Below are 26,369 nucleotides of genomic sequence, written 5' to 3'. Positions count from 1 at the left end.
TCACAAAGAAAAGCCAAAAGAAGCTAATTCCCAAGTTATGCCTCCCCCACTGACAGCATGAGGACAAGCTTATTGCAGTACTTCTTAGAAAGATCATGCTGATGTATTGCTATCAGGGCACAATGGTAAAGAAGAAAAGGAAAATGGCTTATAAGTTCACTTCCTAAGAGGACTATTCTAGCATTGGACTAAGTAATGAGAGGTGATGGCCTAGGCAGTACAGCCTAGGAAGGAGGTGAAAAGGGGCACATATTAGAAATAATTCACTTTATATTTTGAATGATTCACCTTCAAAGGGGTCATGCTAGTAAGTCAAACAGAAACTGTAACAATACATCAGGCAATCATGATGCAACAGAAACTACATCCAGAATTATGGATAAAAACTTACCACCTAGAAGGAAAATTTATTTTTAAAATGAATCCAGAGTTGGAAGATAAGAAAACACATTTTCGTGTGGTTAGTTCTTATGAAACTACTATATATTCAACATTTTTCATATTTCACATATTTCATATTCACATATTTCAACATCATGCATTGTAAATAAGGATTTAAAAAACCTCTAATATACAAAACCTAACCAACAGACAATCCTAAGTATATAGCACACATTTTCAAGAACAAAGCTAAGAACTAATAATTAATAAAAATATGTTGATAATATTGTACTTATTCTCCCTCTTACATGTAATTCTGTCACTATAGCCAATTGTTAATTATGTACAATTGGCACAACTCAGGATAATATTAAACTGTTCGTTCGTATACTGCCCCTTACCTATAAACTCTTACACTCTAGTTGCAAAAAGAAATGTTACTCTTCATTTACTCTCTTTTCAATTATGTAAAAGTGGTCTGAAAACAGAGCAAGTGCACATCCGAGATCTGTGGTTCTGAACTTATGGACTATAAATACTGGGGTGCTCACGGTTAGTCTGGATATCAAACAAGCTGAGTTATCTGAATATATAACAAACCTCACACCTTTATTTACTGCCATGTTTAAAATTATTGTGATTAATAAGATATACACTTATTTGAAAGTATTAAAGCAATATTAGCTTTCTAAAAAGTAATTTAGCTTTTAATAGAAACTAATTCCCCATCTAGCAACTTCTACAGAAGTTCTATGAGATCCTCAACTTTAAATAAGAATTGAACGTTTTACTGGATTTTTTTGTCATCATAAATTTTCTCAGTCAACAGATACTAAATGCACACCCATCATATGTGAATGAGATCTTAAAATATCTCACGTGACAAAGCTACCTCATGTTGGGACTTACTAACTTGGATCAAAGTTATATGTGGACGAGTATTCAAAAATTCTCTCTTAAGTGGGAGGAAAAGAAGAGGACAAAATTGTAACTGTCATCATAAGACAGGCAGAGAAAAAAGCAAGGAAAACTTGCTTTGCTGGTAAGAGAAAAACAGGGGTCAGGACAGTCCACTGAGTTATCATCCCCATAACAAACCAATGAGTTTAGATTCTGATCCTCATATCAAGGCTCACACTGAGGGAATCCTAGCACCTTTATATCCCCAGGATGTATTATGGTGCTATGGCCCCAAAATGTCCCTGAGAGTATCTACTGATTTTATTCTGTATCATCGCTGGACACATGTTACATACATCTGCAAATCACTAGGTTATTCTAAATACAACTCATGGAAATTGAAAAAGGAACTTCCTAGTTTCCTAGTTGAGTTGGGAGGTTTGTGAAGACAGTGTTAGCTATCACTATATCTCCTCTTCATTTTTCTGACAGAACACTTCTTTTCCCCTTCAGTCCACTTTAATGGTCCCAAACTGCACCATTTTACCTTTCTTAAGGAAATTATGTGTCCTTTTGGAATATGAAAATGAATTTGTACAGATACCTAAGCTTTATTCTTTCAGTGTGATTTTTTTAAAATTTTAAGATAAATCATGTAGCAAATCAAGGGATGACCTAAATTCTTTAATTACAAGAAACTTGGTTTTCTCTTCAGAATAAATGGACCTGGGACTATGAAATAATTTTTGTGCTAAGTGAGTACATATTGGCCTATATTAAACTAAAAGATTTTCATTTCCTCTAAGATAAACAGTTTAAGTAAATGCTAAAATTACACACCTATGGAAGGTAAAATTATAAAGCATCTCACCCTGGTTAAGTTTTCTCTAGATTTTTCAACAGAAGATGAGATGGTAATTAGAATATTTTAACATTTCAACTAGTAAAAAAGACCACATCAGCTGAGAAGCAAAGAAAAGGCTGTGTTCTTAAGACTGGCTACTAGATTTAGTAAAAACACGGTCATCATCTTCAGCTCTAACTTATTTCCTCTTTCCATCGTATTATCAACCCAAATAGCTAACCAAAAAACAAATGCTCTGTCTCTGCCATCTACTGGAGAAAAGATACGGAACACACTCACTACAGGTAAGTCAACTGCAGACATGCAGACCATATAGTATTCATGTTAGCATGTAAAGTGAATTATTTCTTTTTCCAAGGGTTTACATTTACCTACCTGCCATGTAGAGAATGAGCGAAGGGAAGGGGAGAGAATAAGTGTGTATGAACACAAAAGCACAGATAAGCTCAAGATATTTTAATTTCTCTAAGACGGCTTCACACACCTACACTTACATGGCCGTGGAGATCCGTGTTAAGAAGCATCATTGCACAGGTGAGACAATGGACTCCATCTAAGGGAAGAGACAGGAAAGAAAGCATTAATTCACCATTTCCCGTTGGACTTATTATCATCAAAGTGGCATACGTTAAGAACCTCTGAAAACACAATAATGTGGCTAAGCATAGTCATATTTGTTTGGGGAGACAAAAAAAAATTATTAAAAGGGCCTCAGTGCAGACAGTAGGACTCTGCTGGTGATAAAGTATATTATTCTTAACTCTCTGGAGGGTAGTTTGATAGTACATATCTTAAGCTTTGGAACAGTATCTTTCGACATAGCAAATCCATTTATAAGACTTTACACTAAGGAAATAGGATCTATACAAGATACAAAGAAATAGGATCTATACAAGATACAAGATACAAGATACAAAGAAATATCGCTTATAATGGGGAACAAGTAAATAAAACCCTCCCAAACCACAATCCTGTTATGTTTAAGACATTAAAAATGTTGTCCAAGTATGCTGACTGTTGAAACAAAAAGGTATTTCACAATAAATTATTATATGAAAAGCACATTATATGCAGTATGATCCCATTTAAATATAATACATCTAGAATAATATATAGAATTATACTAAAATATTACTGTCTCTGGGTAATGAGATAATTTTTATATTTTTATTTATATTTTCCTAATCCTATGTAATAAAAGATGCAGAAATGAAAATACATGATTTGCTACCGTTCCTCCTTTTTTTTTTTTTTTACTTTCTGGGAGGAATGCAAATTAAGAAAGAAGCAAAAAAGTTACAGGAAATGAAGATTTGGGGCTTTCAGTGTACTGTCCGGGTATTAGTTCTCTGGCTAAAAATATATGGGTAGGAATAGTTATCCTCTTTCTTGACAATTCACTAAAGGCCACATGTAGGTCAACTGGTCCAGGATACTATGGATCAGCCAAAAGTAAAATACTGCAATAATCTGTAAAGATTAAAAAATTAAATATTCAAGGGAAAGATGCTGCTCAAACCAGATAGACCATGTCACATTTAGGTGGAAACATCACTCTTTCTTACTTTATAAAGGAAAAGAAAAAGCACTAAGAATGAGAAGCCTCTCATTTCCAAACCTTAGAATTACTCCTCCTCATTCTTTTCCTGCAATTCTCAACCCAAGGATAGTAGACAATGGTAGCTGCAGATGCAGAAAAATCTTACTGTGTATGCCAAATGTGCGAAAAGCAGGCCTTCCTAATTACTGAATTCATGAGTTAAAGACAGCTTATTTCTCAGAAGTATGCCTTTGAGTAGAGTAGGTGATTTCTATTATTATCTCTAAGGAGATGCTACTGAATGCCCAAAAGTGCATTTATTCCAGTTCCAGATTATGATTATTAAATTTTAAGTACATTTAAAATAAATTCCTTGGAAGCATTTGTAAAACACTCAGCAGCCAACTCTCCAATACCCTTATCAACAGCCACATGAGTGTACATATCCAAATTCCTTATTTCACTCAGGAATGTCAATATTTTATTAGATTTAGAGGACGCTTTTAATAAAAACAATTCCCTTCTACCCGTTTCATTCTCTACACAATACTGATAAGTGATAGAAACAGTGAGTAAATAGTCTAAGTATAATCAAAGAAAGGACTAAAGAAAACTAAATTCCCATTTTATGGAGCTGAATGTGACTCTAATGATCAGATTGTTAGTTAATTTAGCTATAGCCTACAGGGCAGAGCCTGGGGGATTAATCACTTTAGTCAACATCAAGTATACTTATCCCAGTTAAATAGCAAGACTGAAGCTAGAGATAATGGTTATTTCTGGTGCCTCTAATCCTAGTGATCTATTCCAGAATTCGTGTTTATGAAAGATTCTCCAATTGCAAATGAATGCGCCTGACTTCAAACCTTGAAAATTTTACTTTATTGCAGGAATTGATATGGAGGAAAAACCTCTTGATAGGGTACATCAACACTGAAATAGTTTAAAGTTGCTTTATAAAAATAGTACAATAGGGGTGCCTGGGTGGCTCAGTGGATTAAAGCCTCTGCCTTCAGCTCAGGTCATGATCCCAGGGTCCTGGGATCAAGCCCCTCATCGGCTCTCTGTTCAGCAGGGAGCCTGCTTCCACCTCTTTCTCTCTGCCTGCCTCTCTGCCTACTTGTGATCTCTCCCTCTGTCAAATAAATAAATAAAATCTTAAAAAAATAATAAAAATAAAAATAGTACAATAAACATAAACTCATAGTTCATTAAAATCATACACCAAAGTCAGTGGTCAGTGTTGCTACAACGAATTATCAAACCAAAGCACTGGAGACACACTACAAACTCCAGTGGATTTGTAAATGTTTCCAAAAATAAGTATACATGCTCTTCAAGAAGTTTAGAGATCAGAGGGATAGAAAGAAGAAATAAAACCTGCATTTCATTTATTACAATGTGCTTTGTAAAATTTCAGAGTGATTTAAAGCATCGTATCATACTATAGAACTGGAAAACAAAGTAAAAAATAATGAAAAGAAAAGAATGTCATGCAGCCATTAAATATGACATGAGAAAATGCTCACAACTGAAAGGGAAAGAACAGAAAACAAAACTCTGTAATGATTCAAATTTGAAATTAAATATTATACAAATAGAGAAGGAAATAAACCAAACAGTTGTTAAAAGTTATCTCCAGATAATTAGAGATCCCTAGATGATTTTCATTTTCTTCTGTATAATCTTCCATATTTTCCACAATAAAATTTAACTTTTATAATGAGAAAAATAACCCTTGTTTTTTGAAATACAAACATTTCCATCAGATTACCTTGTGAAGCAATGGTATTTGGGTTACAATAAAAGTATCTATTGGAGAAGTGTATTAAAACTCTTTCTCGTTCTTGAGTTTCTCCCACAAGAGAAAATGCTTTAAAGAAATACCTAAAAAAAGAATTAAGAGAAAAAAAGTGAAATTAGAAAACATTACCATACTCTTTATGTTTGATAATTAAAGTTAATTCATATATAATATGAAATTAATTATACAAAGTAAGATATTCTAGTTATTAAAAAAACACTAGCTAGAGATAGCCATTCGATATAAATTTATTTAATTCTATAAAATGTTAATATGAAAGATGACAGAATAGTAACAGTAACATGGTAGCTAATACATTAAAATAAAGCCCTGGGAAGGTAGTAACTTCCCTGTATGACTGAAATGGCAAGTACCCATTTAAAAGATCAGTCAGATAAAAACCAAAGAACACTTAAAGACCAAACCCATAACCATGGAGGCTATGTTTTAAAACTATTACAGTTTGTCATTTTGTTTATATGATTGTACTTGCCACTGACACATTGTTATATAAAACAAATGAATCACTGAACTCTACCTCTGAAACTAATAATCATTATACATTAATTAACTGAATATAAATAAAATAAAATTTAAAAAAAGAAAAAAATTACAATTATATTATCTTGTGTACAATTTTTGTTAATTTTATTTTGCCTATTATCACATTATATTAACTTTTTATATGAGAAGAAAATTGGGAGCTAAAACCCAACTAATTAATGTATAAAAATTCTTTGAAAAACAAAAATATGCCCAGAACCACACACCAATCTAAATCAGAGTCACTAAGAGTACTGTCTATTAATGATGAATTCCAATGACCCTCACTAGATAAAGTGGATGCACTTCCCTAAACATGAGTTAGGAAGGAAAAAAAAAATCCTTTAAAATGTTCTAAGAAATCTTACAATTAGAAGAAACATACAACATTATTATTTCTATGATGAAAGTGTTGCTTTCTTAGCTTGTTAACTTATACTGATCAAGCTCGAATTTTTCATAACTGTCTTTTATAAACCACATCAGAGAACAATGCATAAACATCAATCTTTTCTCTACCCTTACTTGTTTTCAGTGGAAAAACCTATGTATGCCCTCAACTCACACAAAGTACTACTCAATAAGTCATTATTGTGCATTCTAACCTAAATATACTCACTCTACCTCCCAAAACACAGTTTCCTCATTTATAAAACTAGAGGGTGATACAGATGATCTCAGAATTCCTCCAGGCTCTAACATGTTATAAAGTTAGTAGGAGGTAAATGCTGACTGGGTTTTACCTTCACGACTCTTAGAAATTTACAGTACACTATGGTGTGAAAAGTGAGGATCCGTGTTTTTATTAAACCTTCATTTGAACAGATCAGCAAAAAGTGCTACTATCTGAAACAGTTTACAGATATCTTCTGCCGATTATATGTTGATGTTCATTTTTATTCCATTCATGAATTAATTCCAAGCATCATCTTAAAGGCTATTTGGCTATTATAAACAAATGTTTAGGGGGGAAAAGCCTGCAATTCTACAGTCTGTAATCTGTGCCTTTTTTAATCGATCATCCAAAAACTAGATTCCCACAGATTCTACTTTTCAAGACCTACTTTTGAGATTCCACTTCTCAAGACTTACTATTTTTTACTATGTAATCTACTAGATGGAAAATATGATTTCATTAAAAAAATGATTTTCTTTCTATTATGTCTAATAAACTATAGTATAATCTGAACTAAGACCACAAAGTCACAATGGGCTAAAAGAATTAAAACTTGGATTTTAGTTTCAGCATTACTTTCTCTTCTCAGAATTATTTGGAAGCAAAAAAGAACAGAAGTGATATTTAATCATACCTGAGAGACTGATCCAGTGTCATTCCTGTAAAATCAAAAAACTTCAGATATTCTTCTGCCACTAGTTTGCTAAATTCATTGCTATAAGAAAACAGGATAGACTTTGTTATTAAAATCCAAGCTATTTAAAAAGACATACATACAAGGACATACTCAGACACCAGCCTTGGTACACAACATACTTCTTGCCTAGGTGCTTTGCGACATCCGATCTTTTGAATCTGTCTAGTTGATAAAGGCGTTTGGCCAACCTTTTGGCTGCTTCTACGTTGCTGCTGGTACCATTACTGAGACTTTCGGAGGTCTCCTTTTCCAGAATTTCAGTGCTCCCCATCTCAGAATGAGGCTCTAGCAGTGTTGTTTTTACCCCAGCATTGCTGTGAGAATTGATAAAGAAGAAAAAGGTTTTTCTTATGTAACAAAAAGGAAAAATAGCTGATGAAATTACCATGCTATTGTAAAACTAAATGAAAGAACCTTTAAATGAGATAGTTTTATCCTTAATTATTCCTAAAAGTATTTCCAGCTACCATATTTCAATGTACTGAAGAAGTGATTCCTTAAACCCTTGATGAGCAGTTCTCAAAACTTTTGGTCTCAGGACCTTTACATTTTTAAAAATACGGAGGACACCAAACACCTCTGTGGTTATGTGGGTTACATCTATTGATATCCAGAGCATTAGTAATTTTAAAAGAAATATTTTAAATGTTAACTCACTTAAAAATAACAAACCCATTTCATGAATATAAATAATATATTTTATTAAAAATAATAATGGTTTCTAAAACAACATAAAATTTAGTGGGAAAGGCAACAATTATTTACCTATTTAGAATAATGGTTGGCTTACTGAAGACAGCTGTGTTCTCACTGCCACTAACCAATACTTTGTTTTGGTTAAAATATATTAAGGAAACCCAGCATCACACAGATATTCGGTTAGAAAAAAAAAGAAGTAACTTAATATTCTTTCCAGATAATTGTAGATATTCTTTTTTTTTTTCAATGTGGCACTAAAATAAGATAAGTGGTAGGTTCCTAAAGGTTAGTGGCAATATAGTATCAAAGAATTTTTTGTACTCATATTAAAATTTGTCTTCTACTTTAAATCATTCTTTTACCCAGGCAAGATTCTGTACCATACATTGGCAATTTGCAAAATATCTGTTGCCACATTTCATTATACAATACTTTTTAAAATCACATTTATTACATCACCACTATTATCTTCAGAAAAATATTTAATTATGGAAAAGCTACCAAACTCCTGGTGACAGATAAAAGTTTTCCAAATTTCTAAGTTTTAACTGAAAGCTCAAGTTGCATTGTCGGCAAAAAAATATTGTCAGTTTTCTTAGAGTATTAATAGGTTTGCTCTATTAGTTTTTGAGAAAATGGCTGCCAATAACCATAATTTGTCAGTTACACTTTGAAGGAAAAATGGCATTTCATAAAAAGCAACAAGTTTATAACTCACAAATCAAATTACATACAAGACTATCCCAAAGAAAACCATCAGAAGGGCTTTATGCATATTTCCCATTTCATCACACATGAAATTAAAAACGTATATACTCCAAGGGTTAAAAATGTAATTATTCTGTACTGCTTCATCAAAGAATTTTTAGGTGAGACTGACTTTTGTTTTTATTTTGAGTGCATGATAGTGAAGAACAAAGTAACAACTAGGACAGTTTGGAGTCACTACCTTGATTTGTGCTAAAGTCTGCAAACCATTGCTTCTGCATCATCAATGTAAATATCAATACCTTGAAAAAGGAAAATAATACTGCACTGTTATTATAAAATAATTTTGAACTCATAAAACTCCTGAAAGGGTTTCAGTAAGCCCCACAAACCACAAAGTAAGCACCTCTGCCCTTGAAAGGAGTCACAAGCTAAAGCTATGGAATGCTACATCCTCCATTTGTAACATACCAATAATGCAATAATTTCCAAATCCTCATTTTAACTTGATAACTAAGGAAAGATACAAACATGATAAACTATGACATTTAAATAGCCTTCCAACATACTTACCACAGACTCTAAACCAGACACAGAATTTTTCTGTAATGAACCAGACACTAAATATTTCAGGCAAGGCCACATTAGGTCTCTGTCACACATGCCTCTATTTTTGTTGTTTTTGTTTGTTTTTTTCTTTGTTTTTCCCAACTTTTTAAAACTTAAAAACCATTCCAGGCTAGGCTAAACAGGCAGGCCCACAAGCCTACTCTTGTCATGTCTTTGCTCTACATAGTTCTTTAACTTGACCTGAATTAAAGTGGAGTATCTATTTACGTCTAACCCAAGATATTCTGAAGAGGGAACAGAATGATAAAATTAAATATGTAATTATAATTGCTACAAAGGGTTTTCTTTAAGATTTTTATTTATTTATTTGACAGAGAGAGAGAGAGAGAGATCACAAGTAGGCAGAGAGGCAGGCAGAGAGAGAGAGGGGTAAGCAGGTTCCCTGCTGAGCAGAGAGCCTGATGTGAGGCTCGATCCCAGGACCCTGGGATCATGACCTGAGCCGAAGGCAGAGGCTTAACCCACTGAGCCACCCAGGCGCCCCGTTTACAAAGTTTTTTAAAACCAATGAAAATAGTTGTAAACTTACAATAAATGACAAAAATCACTGTAACAAAAAATGGTTTTTTTTTTAAAGCAGAACTATTCAGTATCTATTTTTGTCACTTACTGTACCTTATGATTTTCCATTTCCTATCACCAATAAGTGGTAGCCTGGCAGGTATACTATCACTCAAATGCAGCTCCAGCCACTAGGCCCAGCCAGTACACCAGGTAGCTCCTAGGAACTGCACTGCTCCAGACTTCCCCAACCACTGCTAGACTTGAGGGAGATAACCACCCCTCACAACTCCGCTCCAAACTCATTTTATTAGCAAGTATGCCACATGCTGTCCTTGAAAGAGAGCTATATGGGGAAAGAATAGAGAGAGATTATCCCATAGTGTCTTTTACACTCAACTATTCTGCTCAATGCACAGGTCAACTCACACATCCCACAGGACACTGTGGAGAAGCTAGACGTACCAAGTGGAGGCTTATCAAACCCAGGCTGACTTGACTTTACTGCAGCTATTAATGACAATAATTCATTTTTTAAAGTCAGTCAAATATTAAACCATAGCTGATGCCAGGACAACAAACATAAACTGGAACTGCCCCAGGCAAACTAAGATATTTGCTAACCCTTCTTTAAACAGTTAGCCACCTTAAACAAATTTCCAACAGAAATAGATAACAATTAAAATAAATTACTTCATTAAGAGATCTTCATGCAAATACATTTAAATATTTTTTCATCCTAAACCTTCCTCTACAGAGTTACCAGCCAGTTTTATGAAATCTATCCTATCAGAAAACTGAGTATTTAATCATTATATACAGCAAACCTGTAATTTATAAACTCGTAGTAGAAAATTCTTTTAAAGGGCAACTCACACTTTGTGGTGGAAATGTAAAATATTTATTCCAAGAACTATTTTAGTTATAATCAAGTAATTTTTATAATTAAAAAGAAAACCCCTGCAGTTGTGTCTGCATGCATTCTCTTACTCTATGTAGTAGCTATCATGGAGAAAAAACAAATGCCAAAGAAAGCAGTTTCTTTTTTTTTTTTTTTAAAGATTTTATTTATTTGTCAGAGAGAGAGGGAGAGAGAGCGAGCACAGGCAGACAGAATGGCAGGCAGAGGCAGAGGGAGAAGCAGGCTCCCTGCTAAGCAAGGAGCCTGATGCGGGACTCGATCCCAGGACGCTGGGATCATGACCTGAGCCGAAGGCAGCTGCTTAACCAACTGAGCCACCCAGGCGTCCCAAGAAAGTAGTTTCTTTTCAATTAAACTGCTACTTACCACTCATTTTTCAAGAAAAATTTATGGCATATATTTAATCACTCCATGTAAATAGTATAATTGCACCACACATACTGTACTGCAAAGATTTTGTTCAAATACAAGAGTCTTATCCTAAAGAGCATATATATTTTATAAGTGTAGTGGTGACAGTCACTCTTGCTCCTCATTCCTCATGTTTGCCCCCTCTTTCTACTCTCTTGCCCAGTCCAGTCTATTTCACCTCATTCTCTCTACATTCTTCAAAAGGAGGTAATTTTAAAATCTGTTCAAATCAGATTTCTCTGGATCTTCTTGAAAAAACCTTCAATGAAAAAGAAAATAAGGAATACAGTGAGGATAAATACCTCCATTCCTAGATGGCTTCATTCTGTCCCATTTCATGATTTATGAGATTACATGAACAAGAACAGAGATTGGTCTTTTCAAATCAGAAAGCCTCACAATATGATGGCAATACAAACTCACCAGCAATAAGGAAGACACCAAAGAGAACTCATCCCAGAGCATAGGGTGACTGGGCCATACATACATCCTCTTATAAGCCCCTTCTCAGCACTCTTTGCCCCACAAGTCCAGTGTTTGTTGGTCCACTAGAGCTTCTAAGGATCTAGCTCCCTGTGAAGTCATATTACTATGACCTCACCAACTTGGCAGAGGGCTTACTGTTGGGGTTTTTCTAATGTTTTTACAATCACATTAAAAATAGGAGCCTGAACAGAAGAGCCACTGTATATAAGGAGCATAAACAACAATGGTAGCCTAGCCTCGCTCACACTTGATAAAGCAAACTGGGTGATCCCTCTCAGGAGGGATGACACCCCATTTTGTTTCCTAGAATACACAAGAAATTGTTCATCTAGTTTGCTGAATATTAATTAGATGCTTTCAGTAGTTCCGATTTTTTTCCTCTTTTTTTTCCCTAGTCCCTCTTCTTGATCAAGTACTTTCACAATTTCCTAAGGTGAAATTCCTACTAGCCACTTAAATATAGAAAGACTCCCATTATTCTAGAAAATGCTTCACTGGGGCCTGTACCTCACCCCTGCAAACAAATATGGTAACACTAACATCAAAAAAAAGATCAAATTATTGAGTCTGATCACCGGGCATTCCCATAACCTTTTTTAATGCTAGGATTGCCAGTTTTTCTTAATAAAAATAATAGGATACCTAATTAAATTTCAAATACACAAAAAATCTGAACTTCAGATAAACAAAAATTAGTTTTTAGTACAGAACATATATACACACACAAATCACTCAACGTTTATCTGAAATTCAAATTTAACTGGTCTTCTTATACTTTACCTAGGTTCTCCTGATAACACAACCTCCTAAAATGTTTGAAGAATTCCAATAATGGTGTTCCCTAACTGCAAACAGGTAATGTGTTTCACAACCCATACCATGGGTTTATTGTGACTTACTTATGTAATTTTTATATTAAACTATTGTTCTATAGTTTCATCAAGACCTTCTCTCAGTTGCCTATGACCTACTGATTCTTCTCTAACCTCCTCTAAGTATAAAGGAAAACCTCTCTTTTCTCTATATATTCACCATTCTTTCCAAGCCTACATACCGCTACCACAGATGTAATAATATGCCTCCTTCATAAAAATCCTACACACGATAAAAATCCAGGGGGAGAGTCAAGATGGCAGAGGAGTAGCAGACTGAGATGACATCAGGTCACAGGAGTTCAGCTAGATAGTTATCAAACCAATCCAAATACCTACAAACCCAAAAGGAGATCAAAGAGAAGAAGAATAGCAATTCTAGAAACAGAAAATCGACCACTTTCTGAAAGGTAGGACCTGTGGAGAAGTGAATCTGAAGTGACAGATTCTGGCTGCGGGGGGAGGGGCCAGCTCCCAGCAAGTGGGGGAGTAATGGAGCACAAAATCCAAACTTTTAGAAGTCTATTCCACTGAGGGACATCGCTCTAGAGGCTAAGTGGGGGTGGAGCCCTTGTGGGGACAGTGTGGTCTCAGGTCCTGTGGGGTCACAGAAGGATCAGGGATGTCTGAGGATAGCAGAGCTCACAGGTGTCAGAGTGAGGAAGCCAACTACAGAGACAGAGCCAAGTAGTGAACTCCCAGCATGGGCTTACTTTAAACTGTGATCTGCTGCACAGCTGGGCCACTGCTCTTTGAGCAGAGACCCCACAAGTGGCAGATCCAGGGAGACCCACCTTCCTCCACCAGAAGAACAGTGCAGCAAGAATCTGCTGGGTTTGGAGACTCCAAATGGGACCATGTGCCAGAGACAGAAATGCTAGGTCACAGGCCGGGTGAGCTCCGAGTGCGGCCAGAGACCAGGGAGATGGGAATGATTGGGCGCTTTTCTCTGAGAGCACACTGAGAAGTGGGGCCACAAGCTCTTGGCTCCTCCTGGCTGGAGACTGGGAAGCCGCCATTTTCATTCCCGTCCTCCAGAACTCTGTGGAAAGCATTCAGAGACAAAAGCTCCTGAGAGTGAACCCTAGCAGATTACTTACCCCGGCCCCTGGCAAGGGTGGTGCAATTCTGCCTTGGGCAAAGACATCTGAGAAACATGGCAACAGGCCCCTCCCCCAAAAGATCAGCAAGAATATCCAGCCAAAACCAAGCTCACTGATCAAGGAGAACAGTGGAATTCCAGAGGAGGGGAAAGCAAAGCGTGGAATTCATGGCTTTCTCCCCATGATTCTTTAATCTTGCAAAGTTAATTAAATGTTTTTAATTTTATTTTTTTCTTATTCTAATTTTTTTAACTTTTCCTCTTTCCTCTTTTAGTGTTTATTAACTAATTTATCTTAACAATACCTTTCTTCAAAAATATCTTTTAAACCTTCATTATTATAGTCATATTTTATCCTTCATTGTATCTAACTTTATTTTTTGTATACATATAGGGTTTTTTCTTCTAAAAAATTTTGGGATACAGTATCTTCTAACAGATCAAAATATACCCCAAATCTAGCACGGGGCTTTGTTCTAGTCTCCAGCAAATTCTCTCCACTTTCTTTTTCTTTCTTTTTCCAACCAACTTATCAATTCCTTTTTTAGAATTTTTTAAAATTTTTCATCTTTACAGTCATATTCCATCACTTCATCATGTTTACCCTTATTATTGTATATATATTTTTCTCTTCTTTTTTTTTTTTTTAAAGATTTTTTATTTATTTATTTGACAGAGAGAGATCACAAGTAGATGGAGAGGCAGGCAGAGAGAGAGAGAGAGGGAAGCAGGCTCCCTGCTGAGCAGAGAGCCCGATGCGGGACTCGATCCCAGGACCCTGAGATCATGACCTGAGCCGAAGGCAGCGGCTTAACCCACTGAGCCACCCAGGCGCCCTATTTTTCTCTTCTTTAAAATTTTGGGAGGTAGTTTCTTCTAACATCCAAAATCAAGTGGATGGCTCCATTCTATTCACCAGTCTAATATATATATATTGTATATATATATATTTTGTTGTTGTTGTTTTTAAATATTTTTGAAAATCCTTTTTACCCCCTTTCTTCTACCCCCAATTTAGGGTCTCTTCTGATTTGGTTAGCATACATTTTTCTGGAGTCTTTGCCACCCTTTTAGTATTTTATTCTCTCATTCATATATATTTTTTAAAGATTTTATTTATTATCTGAGAGAGAGAGACAGTGAGAGAGAGAATGAGAGAGAAGGTCTGAGAGAGAAGCAGACTCCCCATGGTGCTGGAAGCCCGATGTGGGACTCAATCCCAGCTCTCCAGGACCATGACCTGAGCTGACGGCAGTTGCTTAAGCAACTGAGCCACCTGGGTGCCCTTCATTCATATATTCATATCTGGACAAAATGGTGTGGACAAAATGATAACACAGAAAAACTCACCACACACACACAAACACACACACACACACAAAAGAACAAGAGGCAGTACTGAAGGCTAAGGACCTAATCAATACGGACATTGGTAATAATAACTTCAGAATGACAATTCTCAAGGTGCAAGCTGGGCTTGAAAAAGACATGGAAAATATTAGAGAAACCCTGACTGGAAAAATAAAAGCCTTTTCTGGCAAAATAAAAAACCTAAAATCTAACCAAGCGGAAATCATAAAAGCTATTAATGATATGCAATCAAAAAATTGAGTTTCTTACTGCTAGGATAAATGAGGCAGAAGAGAAATTAGTGGTATAGAAGACCAAATGATGAAGAATAAAGAAACTGAGCAAAAGAGAGACAAACAACTACTGGACCATGAGGGAAGAATTGAGGGATAAGTGATACCATAAGATGAAACAATATTAGAATAAATGTGATTCCAGAAGAAGAAGAAAGGGGGGGGGGGGACAGAAGGTATATTGGAGCAAGTTATAGTAGAGAATTTCCTTAATATGACAAAGGGAACAAGCATCAAAATCCAGAAGGCACAAAAAACCCCCCTTAAAATTAAATAAAAATAGGTCCACAACCTATCATCTAATACTGAAACTTACAAATCTTAGGGACAAAGAGAAAATCCTGAAAGCAGCTCCGGACAAGAAGACTGTAACATACAATGGTAAAAATATTAGATTGGCAGCAGACTTATCTACAGAGACCTGGCAGGCCAGAAAGAACTGGCATGATATATTCAGAGCACTAAATGAGAAAAACATGCAGCCAAGAATATGATATCCAGCTAGACTATCATTGAAAATAGAAGGAGAGACAAAAAAAAGCTTCCAGGACAAACAAAGACTAAAAGAATTTATAAACAGTAAACCAGCTCTATAGGAAATATTGAAAGGGGTCCTCTAAGCAAAGAGAGAGCCTAAAAGTAGTAGAACAGAAAGGAACAGAGACAATATATAGCAACAGTCCCCTTACAGGCAATATAATGGCACTAAATTCATATCTTTCAAGAGTTACCCTGAATGTAAATGGGCTAAATGTCCCAATCAAAAGACACAGGGTATCAGAATGGATTAAAAAAACAAAACCCATCAATATGCTGTCTATAAGAAAATCATTTTAGACCCAAAGAAACCTCCAGATTTAAATTGAGGGGGTGGAATACAATTTAACATGCTAATGAACATCAAAAGAGAGCTGGGGTGGCAATCCTTATATGAGATAAATTAGATTTTAAGCCAAAAACTATAACAAGAGATGAGAAAGGAAGGACACTATATCATACTCAAAGGGTCTGTCCAACAAGAAGATCTAACAATTTTAAATATCTATGCCCCTAACATGGGAGCAGCCAACTATATAAACCAATTAATAACAAAATCAAAGAAACACATCGACAATAATACAATAATAGTAGGGGACTTTAACATCCCCCTCACTGAAATGGACAGATCATCCAAGCAAAAGATCAACAAGGAAATAAAGGCTTTAAATAACACACTGGACCAGATGGACATCACAGATAGATTCAGAACATTCCATCCCAAAGCAACAGAATACACATTCTTCTCGAGGGCACATGGAACATTTTCCAGAATAAATCACATCCTGGGTCACAAATCAGGTCTCAACCAGTATCAAAAGACTGGGATCATTCCCTGCATATTTTCAGACCACAGTGCTCTGAAGCTAGAACTTAGTCGCAAGAGGAAAGTTAGAAAGAACCCAAATACATGGAGGCCAAAGAATGAATGGGTCAACCAGAAAATTAAAGAAGAATTGAAAAAATTCATGGAAACAAATGATAATGAAAATACAACGGTTCAAAATCTGTGGGACACAGCAAAGGCAGTCCTAAAAGGAAAATATATAGCAATACAAGACTTTCTCAAGAAACAATATAGGTCTCAAATACACAACCTACCCCTACACCTAAGAGCTGGAGAAAGAACAGCAAAGGAAGCCTAAACCCAGCAGGAGAAGAGAAATAATGAAGATCAGAGCAGAAATCAATGAAACAGAAACCAAAAAAAAAAAAAAAAAAAAAAAAAAAAAAAACAGTAGAACAGTTTAATAAAACTAGGAGCTGGTTCTTGGAAAGAATTAATAAGATTGATAAACCCCTGGCCAGACTCATCAAAAAGAAAAGAGAAAAGGACCCAAATAAAAATCACGAATGAAAGAGGAGAGATCACAACCAACACCAAAAAATACAAACAATTATAAGAACATACTATGAGCCAACTATACGCCAGCAAATTTGACAATCTGGAAGAAATGGATACATTCCTAGATACGTATAAACTACCAAAACTGAACCAGGAAGAAACAGAAAACCTGAACAGACCCATAATACATAAGGAGATTGAAGCAGTCACCAAAAATCTCCCAACAAACAAGAGCCCAGGGCCAGATGGCTTCCTGGGGGAATTCTACCAAAACTTTCAAGAAGAATTAATACCTATTCTCCTGAAACTGTTCCAAAAAAATAGAAATGGAAGGAAAACTTCCAAACTCATTTCATGAGGCCAGCATTACCTTGATCCCAAAACCAGACAAGGATGCCATCAAAAAAGAGAATTACAGACCAATATCCTTAATGAACACTGATGCGAAAATTCTCACCAAAATACCAGCCAATAGGATCCAATAGTACATTAAAAGGATTATTCCCCACGACCAAGTGGGATTTATTCCAGGGCTGCAAGTTTGGTTCAACATCTGCAAATCAATCAGTGTGATACATTAATAAAAGAAAGGGGGCGCCTGGGTGGCTCAGTGGGTTAAGCTGCTGCCTTTGGCTCAGGTCATGATCTCAGGGTCCTGGGATCGAGTCCCACATCGGGCTCTCTGCTCAGCAAGAAGCCTGCTTCCCTCTCTCTCTCTCTCTGCCTTCCTCTCCGTCTACTTGTGATCTCTCTCTGTCAAATAAATAAATAAAATCTTAAAAAAAAAAAAAAAAAAAAAAAGAAAGAACAAGAACCATATGATACTCTCAATATATGCTGAAAAAGCATTTGATAAAGTACAGCATTTGACAAAGTACAGCATCCTTTCTTGATCAAAACTCTTCACAGTGTAGGGGTAGAGGGTACATACCTCAATATCCTCAAAGCCATCTATGAAAAACCCACTGCAAATATCATTCTCAATGGAGAAAAACTGAGAGCATTTCCGCTAAGGTCAGGAACATGGCAGGGATGTCCATTATCACCACTGTTATTCAACATAGTACTAGAAGTCCTAGTCTCAGGCATCAGACAACAAAAAGAAATTAAAGGCATCCAAATGGGCAAAGAAGAAATCAAACTCTCACTCTTTGCAGATGGTATGAAACTTTATGTGGAAAATCCAAAAGACTCCACTCCAAATCTGCTAGAACTTGTATAGGAATTCAGTAAAGTGTCAGGATATAAAATCAATACACAGAAATCAATTGCACCTCTATATACCAACAACAAGACAAAAAGAGAAATTAAGGAGTCAATCCCATTTACAATTGCACCCAAAACCATAAGATACCTAGGAATAAACCTAACAAAAGAGGTAAAGAATCTGTACTCAGAAAACTATAAAGTACTCATGAAAGAAACTGAGGGAGACACAAAGAAATGGAAAAATGTTCCATGCTCATGGTTAGGAAGAACAAATATTATGAAAATGTCTATGTTACCTAAAGCAATCTGCACATTAATGTAATCCCTATCAAAATACCATCATTTTTTTCAAGGAAATGGAACAAATAATCCTAAAATTCATATGGAACCAGAAAAGACCTCGAATAGTCATAGGAATGTTGAAAAAGAAAGCCAAAGTTTGGTGGCATCACAATTCCGGACTTCAAGCTCTATTACAAAGCTATCATCACCAAGACAGTATGGTACTGGCACAAAAACAGACACAAAGATCAGAAGAGAGAGCCCAGAAATAGACCCTCAACTCTACGTTCAACTAATCTTTGACAAAGAATGGAAAGAATGTCCAATGGAAAAAAGACAGTCTCTTCAACAAATGGTGTTGGGAAAATTGAACAGCCACATGCAGAAGAATGAAACTGGACCATTTCCTTACACCACACACAAAAATAGACTCCAAATGGATGAAAGACCTCAATGTGAGACAGGAATCCATCAAAATCCTTTAGAACATAGGCAACAACCTCTTTGACCTCAGCTGCAGCAACTTCTTCCTAGAAACAATGCCAAAGGCAAGGGAAGCAAGGGCAAAAATGAACTACTGGGACTTCATCAAGATCAAAAGCTTTTGCACAGCAAAGGAAACAGTCAACATAACCAAAAGACAACTGACAGAATGGGAGAACATATCCGCAAATGACATATCAGATAGATAAAGGGCTAGTATCCAAAATCTTTAAAGAACTTATCAAATTCAACCCCCAAAGAATAAGTTATCCAATCAAGAAATGGGCAGGGACATGAACAGGCATTTCTGCAAAGAAGACATCCAGATGGCCAACAGACACATGAAAAAGTGCTCCACATCACTCAGCATCAGGGAAATACAAATCAAAACCACAATGAGATACCACCTCACACTAGAAAGAATGGCTAAAATTAACAAGTCAGGAAATGACAGATGCTGGCGAGGATGCAGAGAAAGGGGAACCCTCCTACACTGTTGGTGGGAATGCAAGCTGGTGCAACCACTCTGGAAAACAGCAAGAAGGTTCCTCAAAAAGTTGAAAATAGAGTTACCCTATGACCCAGCAATCGCACTACTGCAATCGCACTACTGGTTATTTACCCTAAAGATACAAATGTAGTGATCCGAAGGGGCACGTGTCCCCGAAGGTTTATAGCAGCAATTTCCACAAAAGCCAAACTATGAAAAGAACCTAGATGTCCATCAACAGATGAATGGATAAAGAAGAAGTAGTATATATATACAATGGAATACTATGCAGCCATCAAAAGAAATGAAATCTTGCCATTTGCAACAACGTGGATGGAACTAGAGGGTATTATACTGAGCAAAATAAGTCAATCAGAGAAAGGCAATTATCATATGATCTCCCTGATATGAGGAATTTGAGAGGCAAAGTGGTGGGTAGGAGAGGAAAAAATGAAACAAGATGGGATTGGGAGGGAGACAGACCATAAGAGATTCTTAATCTCACAAATCAAACTGAGGTATGGAGAGGGTAGTTGGGTTATGGACATTGGGGAGGGTATATCGCTATGGTGAGTGCTGTAAAGTGTGTAAGCCTGAAGATTCACAGACTTGTACCCCTGGGGAATATAATACATTATATGTTAATTTTTAAAAAACTATAAGAAATGATAAAAATCCATATCTGTAGCATGTCAGATAAGACCATTTACGAGCTGATCCCAACTGCTCATTTAGATTTATCATCTACCATTTTCCTCATGCTTGGGCTCTACGGGGATATTAGCTGTGCTCTCATACCCCTTTTCCATCTTGTTCCTTTTGCCCCTCTTGTTACACCTACGCTAAAATTCTGGGGTGCCCCAAATTTTGCAAATTCTTTTGACCCTACAAGACCCCAAGTGAGATAACTTTATAAAGAATCATATCCCAACTCCTTCCACCTGCATTCTCAGAGCATTTGATAAATTACCTTTATTCTAGCTCTTCTTTTAAAAGTCTCCTCTCTCACCTACCAAAATCTTGATTTCACTCTGTTACGTACATCATGACAGTAGGCTGATTATTCAATAGCCACCTGCTAAAAGGATGCAAGAACTGAGCAACTGGCTGTATCCACTTTCTCCACTGTCTTCTCTGCTATACTATCAACGACACACAGCACGAATTTTCTAGTTCATTATGATCAATCCTGGAATGTTCTAGAAGAGACTGACATCAGCAGAGGGTACCAGTTAGATTCTCTGGTGTAATATTTACTTTGAATTTTAATTTTAAAAAGTTCTTTAAATTTGTATTGAATTGAGGTAATAAAACTAGGATAAAAAGTGAACTAGGCTAAAGTGTCTAAGCTTCCCATATCCCACCATTTATAAAGTATATTGGGAGTTGTACATAGAAAACAACAACAAACAGCACCTAGTCCAATTTTATACTGTACAGGCTAGGTAAAGGCCAGTCAGAGGAATCCCAAGGAGTTCAAAGAATGACTCTAGTTGCAAGTGGAATGAAAGGACCAGAGGATGCAATATGACACTGGCACCATTCTTCATGCTGAAAATACAGATACAAAGGTCTGGAACCAACAGATTCAGGGAAGCTGGTACAAATGCATTAGCTTTCATGGCCAGAATGAACGTCAGTCAAAAAGAGTTTTAAGTATATCATAAGCAAGATACATTTAAATTCTGAAGTATAAAATTGCCTTTGAGAAAGAAAAGGAATCTTATTGGCCATCAAACATTTATTTCTCAGGCACTGCAGAGAGCATATCATCTAATCTTGGAGGAAATATCAATGAGAAATTATTCAGAACAGCTACAGTACCCCCAGAGGTACCCATTCACCTAACAGCATCTCACCCTGGTTAAGCACTTTACTTTGTGCCAATCACTGAGATAAGTGCTTCCTAGAGATTGTCTCATTTAACCCTCAGCAGTCTTATAAAGTAGATAGTTGTATACCCATTTCATAGATGGAAACTGAGGCACAGAGCTGGACATGGACAATGGTACTTCAGTACCCAAGTCCTTTATATCCTCTACTACTACTAATTTTGCTACTGGTAGTCATTTTCTGGTATGGTTGTTTTTGCTGATTCTACAAATATTAACAAATTCCTTACCATGTGTCAGACAATGTGTTTAGGTGCTTCCTACTTAGGAATACTTCAGCCAACAAAAGAGGAGAGCTAAAAATAAACAACAAACATAATAAAAAAAAATGTGTGTGTGTGTGTGTGTGTGTGTGTGTTTGTGTGTGTGTGTGTGTGTGTGTGTGTGTGTGTAGTATGTTAGAAGGCAATAACTGCTATGGAAAAAAATAGGACAAAGAAATAGAGATCAAGAATCTCAGTCTGGGGAGAGAGGTAGATATATTTTTATTTATAAAATGGTCATGGGAGGTCCCAGCAACTTGAAGGGTAGAGCTGTCAGCAATTAATATAGGGAAACCAAAGTTGGCACAGGTTTTAAGAGAAAGAAGTTCCATTTTACTTTTTTTAATATTTTATTTATTTGACAGAGAGAGACACAGCGAGAGAGAAAACACAGGGAGCGGGAGAGGGAGAAGCAGGCTTCCCACCAAGCCCAGGAAGTAGGGCTCAATCCCAGGACCCCGGGATCAGGACCTGAGCCAAAGGCAGACACTTAACGACTGAGCCAAACAGGCGCCCCCAGAAGTTCCATTTTAGATACACTGACTTTGATATTTCCATTAGACATCCAAGGAGATACGAGAATAAAAGACAATATGCCTGGGGCCTACTCCAGGGAATTCTCAGACTGTTGGCCTGAGGTGGGCTTTCACATTTTCTTTTTCTTTTTTAAGCTCCAAGAAGATTCTGATGTTATCAGGATTTTAAGCCCAACCGTAACCCATGGAAACTCACTATAGGTCCAAAGAAGAGAATGGTAATGATCAGACTTGGAATTTTTTTTTTTTTTTTTTTTTTTTAAGAGAGAGGAAAAGACAGTTTTAAGCAGGCTCCATATTCAAGGGCAGAGCTGGGCTCGGGGCTTAATCTCAAAACCCTAAGATCATGACCTGAGCAGAAATCAAGAGTCAGATGGTTAAGCCACCCAGGCACCCCACCAGACTTGGATTTTTATAAGATCACTTTTCTTTGTACCATGAGGGAAAAACTATAGGGAGACAAAATGGAGGGCAGAGAAATCAGCTAGGAAAGCTATCAAAATACTCAGGCTAGGCGATAAGAACCTGAATTGAAAGATAATTCATGCAAATATTAAACAACAAAAAACAAAAAACAAAACAAAAAAATACCTGCTCTGAGGGGCGGCTGGGCGGACCAGTTGGTAAAGTGATGAACCTCTCGATTTCCATTCAAGTCATGATCTCGGAGTCATGAGATTGGCCTGCCTCAGGCTCTACACTCAGCACATAGTCTACTTGAGACTCTTTCCTTCTCCCTCCACCCCTCCCCCTGTGCATGCTCTCTCCCTCAAATAAACAAATCTTTAAAAAGTAATAATAACCTGTTCTGAAAGAGATTTAGAAAGTAAACTGAAAGCACATATTGAGTGATTTAGAATGTGTGTGAAGTTGTGTTCAAAGGGAGGACAGAAGGCTAACTCTGACTTAGAAGCTGGGAAGAATATGTTGTCACCAACCAAGATAACAAATAAAGAGGAAGAAAATGGGGCGTGTCACGGTGTGTGAGGGGCACGCGAGCACGTGCACATACAGAAACAGGAGATAGAAAGAGAAAAGATCATGAATTTGATTCGAAGATGTAATAGCATAAGGGGTCTACAGAATATTTAGGCAGAGTTGTCTAGTAGCCATAGCAGCTATCCCACTACAGTATGAACTCAGTACAGGCATAGCAGTCCCCTCCACTAATGAGGATAGATCACCTGGTAAGGGGCTATAATATCCAATATGACCAAGGAACCCAGAAATGTGTGACAAAGAAATATGTCTAGCAGTGTATTCATCTCAACACAAATTCATTATGACAGAAGAATTAGGTCTCCTTTCATGTATTAATGAGATTCCACATGCAAGTGCTTAGTTTGCCAGTAACAATTATTAGTTTATAAGATGGTAAAAGCAAGTTATCTGCCAAAAAGCTCCAGTTAGACTGCCAAGGTTCAAACACTGGTTCTATCAGTCACCAGAATGGGTAAATTCATTATTTTCTGTGTGAGCCTCAGTTTCTTCATCTACAAAATGGAGAGAACAGTACCAACTTCCCAAGATGTTGTGCAGATTAAATGAGAAGATCCACATAAATGCTGACCTACTAGTGTTTGGCACATAGTGAACAATAAATGTTAGCTGCCATCACCAGACCCATTTTCTTCACAACGACTACTTCCTATATCTTTAAGATTATTACTTGGTTATTTAGATGATCACATGAGATAATTACATCAGGCAGTATTTTATTAAATGTAAATGTTATTTGTACTGTACACAAATGTTAACTTACTCTCAGTAGAAATTAATACTTTTCTCTAAAGAAAACTGCCTCAAATGAACCCACTTTTGACATTTACATAGAATACATCTCTCTAGATGGGACTGCATTTTACTTATAAATGATTTCAGGGACTTTATAATTTTAGAGAACCATTGACAAAATCTAACCATAGAAACTACTAATGGCTAGTTCTGTTTGGCATGGAAAATGTAATTCAGTCTTTACAAATGAAGAATTGTAGTAAGTGTCACCTGGAAGTTCTAGCTCAGGATATTTTTAAAGCCCATTCATTTTACTTAGTCCTGCATTCAGTATTCCAGAAAGGGGCACCAACATGCAAGGCAGTGGTACAGAAGCTGACCAAACTTACCAATTTGCCTTGGAAGCATTTATTTGCAGTAATTGGAATCTTTACTCTTCTAGAGCTTCATACTGCTCTAGGGGCATAACACAGATTATGCAGGGTTATTTCTTTTCTTTTTGCTTTTTGAGTTTTTTGTTTTGTTTTGATTTTTCATATTAAACTGGAGATTTTCTGGGCTGGCTCTCAAATGAGGATGTAATTTTGCTGTAATAGTATCAAGTCAACTTTAATACAACTACATTATAAAACTTTGAGATGAATCATCTGCAAAGCAACTATTACTAGATGTCTGGCTTGATAATAAATAAGGAGGAAAGTGATGCAAAAACATTTACATGTCATTATTTGCACAGAAGCTTCAGTGAACAAATCAGTGAATCCCAATTCCAGTGGGCAAGAAAGGAAGAGTAAATCATTCACAGATGGACTAACTTGTTTTCCTGGAATGCTATTAAAATGTCACTGCATATTCTGAGTTTACATCTTTCATGAGATACAGCTTTTGGCCATGTTACCTCACTGCCTTTACACTATATCACTCTCTACCCTGACAAAAGGAAATAAAAGGAGCAACTGCATTCCATATCCCTATAAATTCATAAGTAGACAGTCTGAAGCTGACCATATCGGTTAGTGACTGTGTTTATGCACTACACACTCTGGGGAAATGGGGTGGTCTAAATTTAGACAATACGCAAACATTTCTACACAGAAAAACACAAGCTTATCCCCCATGCCAAGATATTACATCCCTTCATATTTCCCCAAAGTCAAATTTTCTAATTTAACAAATTTTCATTTATTTGAAATGAAGGCATCAACACTCTAAATAAATGAATGCATACATACACAAATAAAGCATAAACTCATCAAAACACACCCTCCTTTGACCTGGAGGAGGAGGTATTATTTGGCCCTATGACACATGAGAAAAGAAAGACTTGTAAAAGGAACTAACTAAACTGCTAGAGTCCACTACATCACACTTGGGATTTAGTCGAGGATGCTATTACTGCCAAATGCAATACAATTATAAGGAAGAAAGCTTAATACCCTTGGAGAGAGTATTTACAGTAACACAGAATGAGATCAAATCTATCCTTCCAAAGACAATTTATAAGAAGGAATCTCAAATTTTTAGAAGCCAAGAATTGACTGAACTAACACATCATTGCTTTTTCTCTCTGAAATCCCTACCAACTAAAATAAGATAGACAACAAATAACAGTCACATACAACTCTATATAACAAGAAAACTAATGACAATGGCTGCTTTTCTGTAGCACTTACCAGACTATTTCTTAGTACTTCCCCCTACTGCCCATTCAATGACACAATCTATCATTAAACAAAAGACATCAATGCAAAAGCATTCCCAAATAACCACCTGATAACTCAAGATACGTTTTATTATTAGTTCAATCATAATTATCTAAAACTGTTTCTGGTTTTTTAAATTTATCTGATACTTGAAAATGATCAGTTTTCTATCACTATGGTTATATTATTGAGGAAAAGTTATGACTGAAAAATAACGTTTTAAAAGTGCTATATTCTGCCCCTTCATACCAGAGGGGAAAAAAATCCTCAATGTTAATTTAAAAAATATGAAGCACTGAATTACCTCTCAATGGGATCTTAAACCATCTTCTAATTATTCATATTAATAGCTGTTCCACACATTTTAGAACACAATAAATAATTTTTAAGCAAAAATTTATCTTCTGTCTACACTTTTACTGCACTGAATTAGTATTACTATACATCCACTGGGCAACAGAAAGTGAGCAAGTATTTTGCCAGTGAGGGTATTCAGGAACTCTGACCAACACAAC

The 26,369-nt window shown here is 36.3% G+C and overlaps 1 protein-coding gene across 1 annotated transcript in view; it reads right to left on the bottom strand.

Annotated features, from left to right (window-relative positions):
* The window catches only part of PSD3 (pleckstrin and Sec7 domain containing 3), a 735,018-nt gene that overhangs the window by 317,261 nt on the left and 391,388 nt on the right, over positions 1-26,369 (bottom strand). The window contains 4 exon segments of the mRNA XM_047717270.1: positions 2,641-2,699; positions 5,461-5,573; positions 7,344-7,424; positions 7,526-7,720. Coding sequence (XP_047573226.1) covers positions 2,641-2,699; positions 5,461-5,573; positions 7,344-7,424; positions 7,526-7,720 — 448 coding nt within the window.

Source organism: Lutra lutra, chromosome 2 (genome assembly GCF_902655055.1).
Source record: "Lutra lutra chromosome 2, mLutLut1.2, whole genome shotgun sequence".
Classification (NCBI taxonomy): Eukaryota; Metazoa; Chordata; class Mammalia; order Carnivora; family Mustelidae; genus Lutra; species Lutra lutra.
Note: the sequence above shows the minus strand (reverse complement) of the source record. Positions and strands in the feature narration are given on the sequence as shown.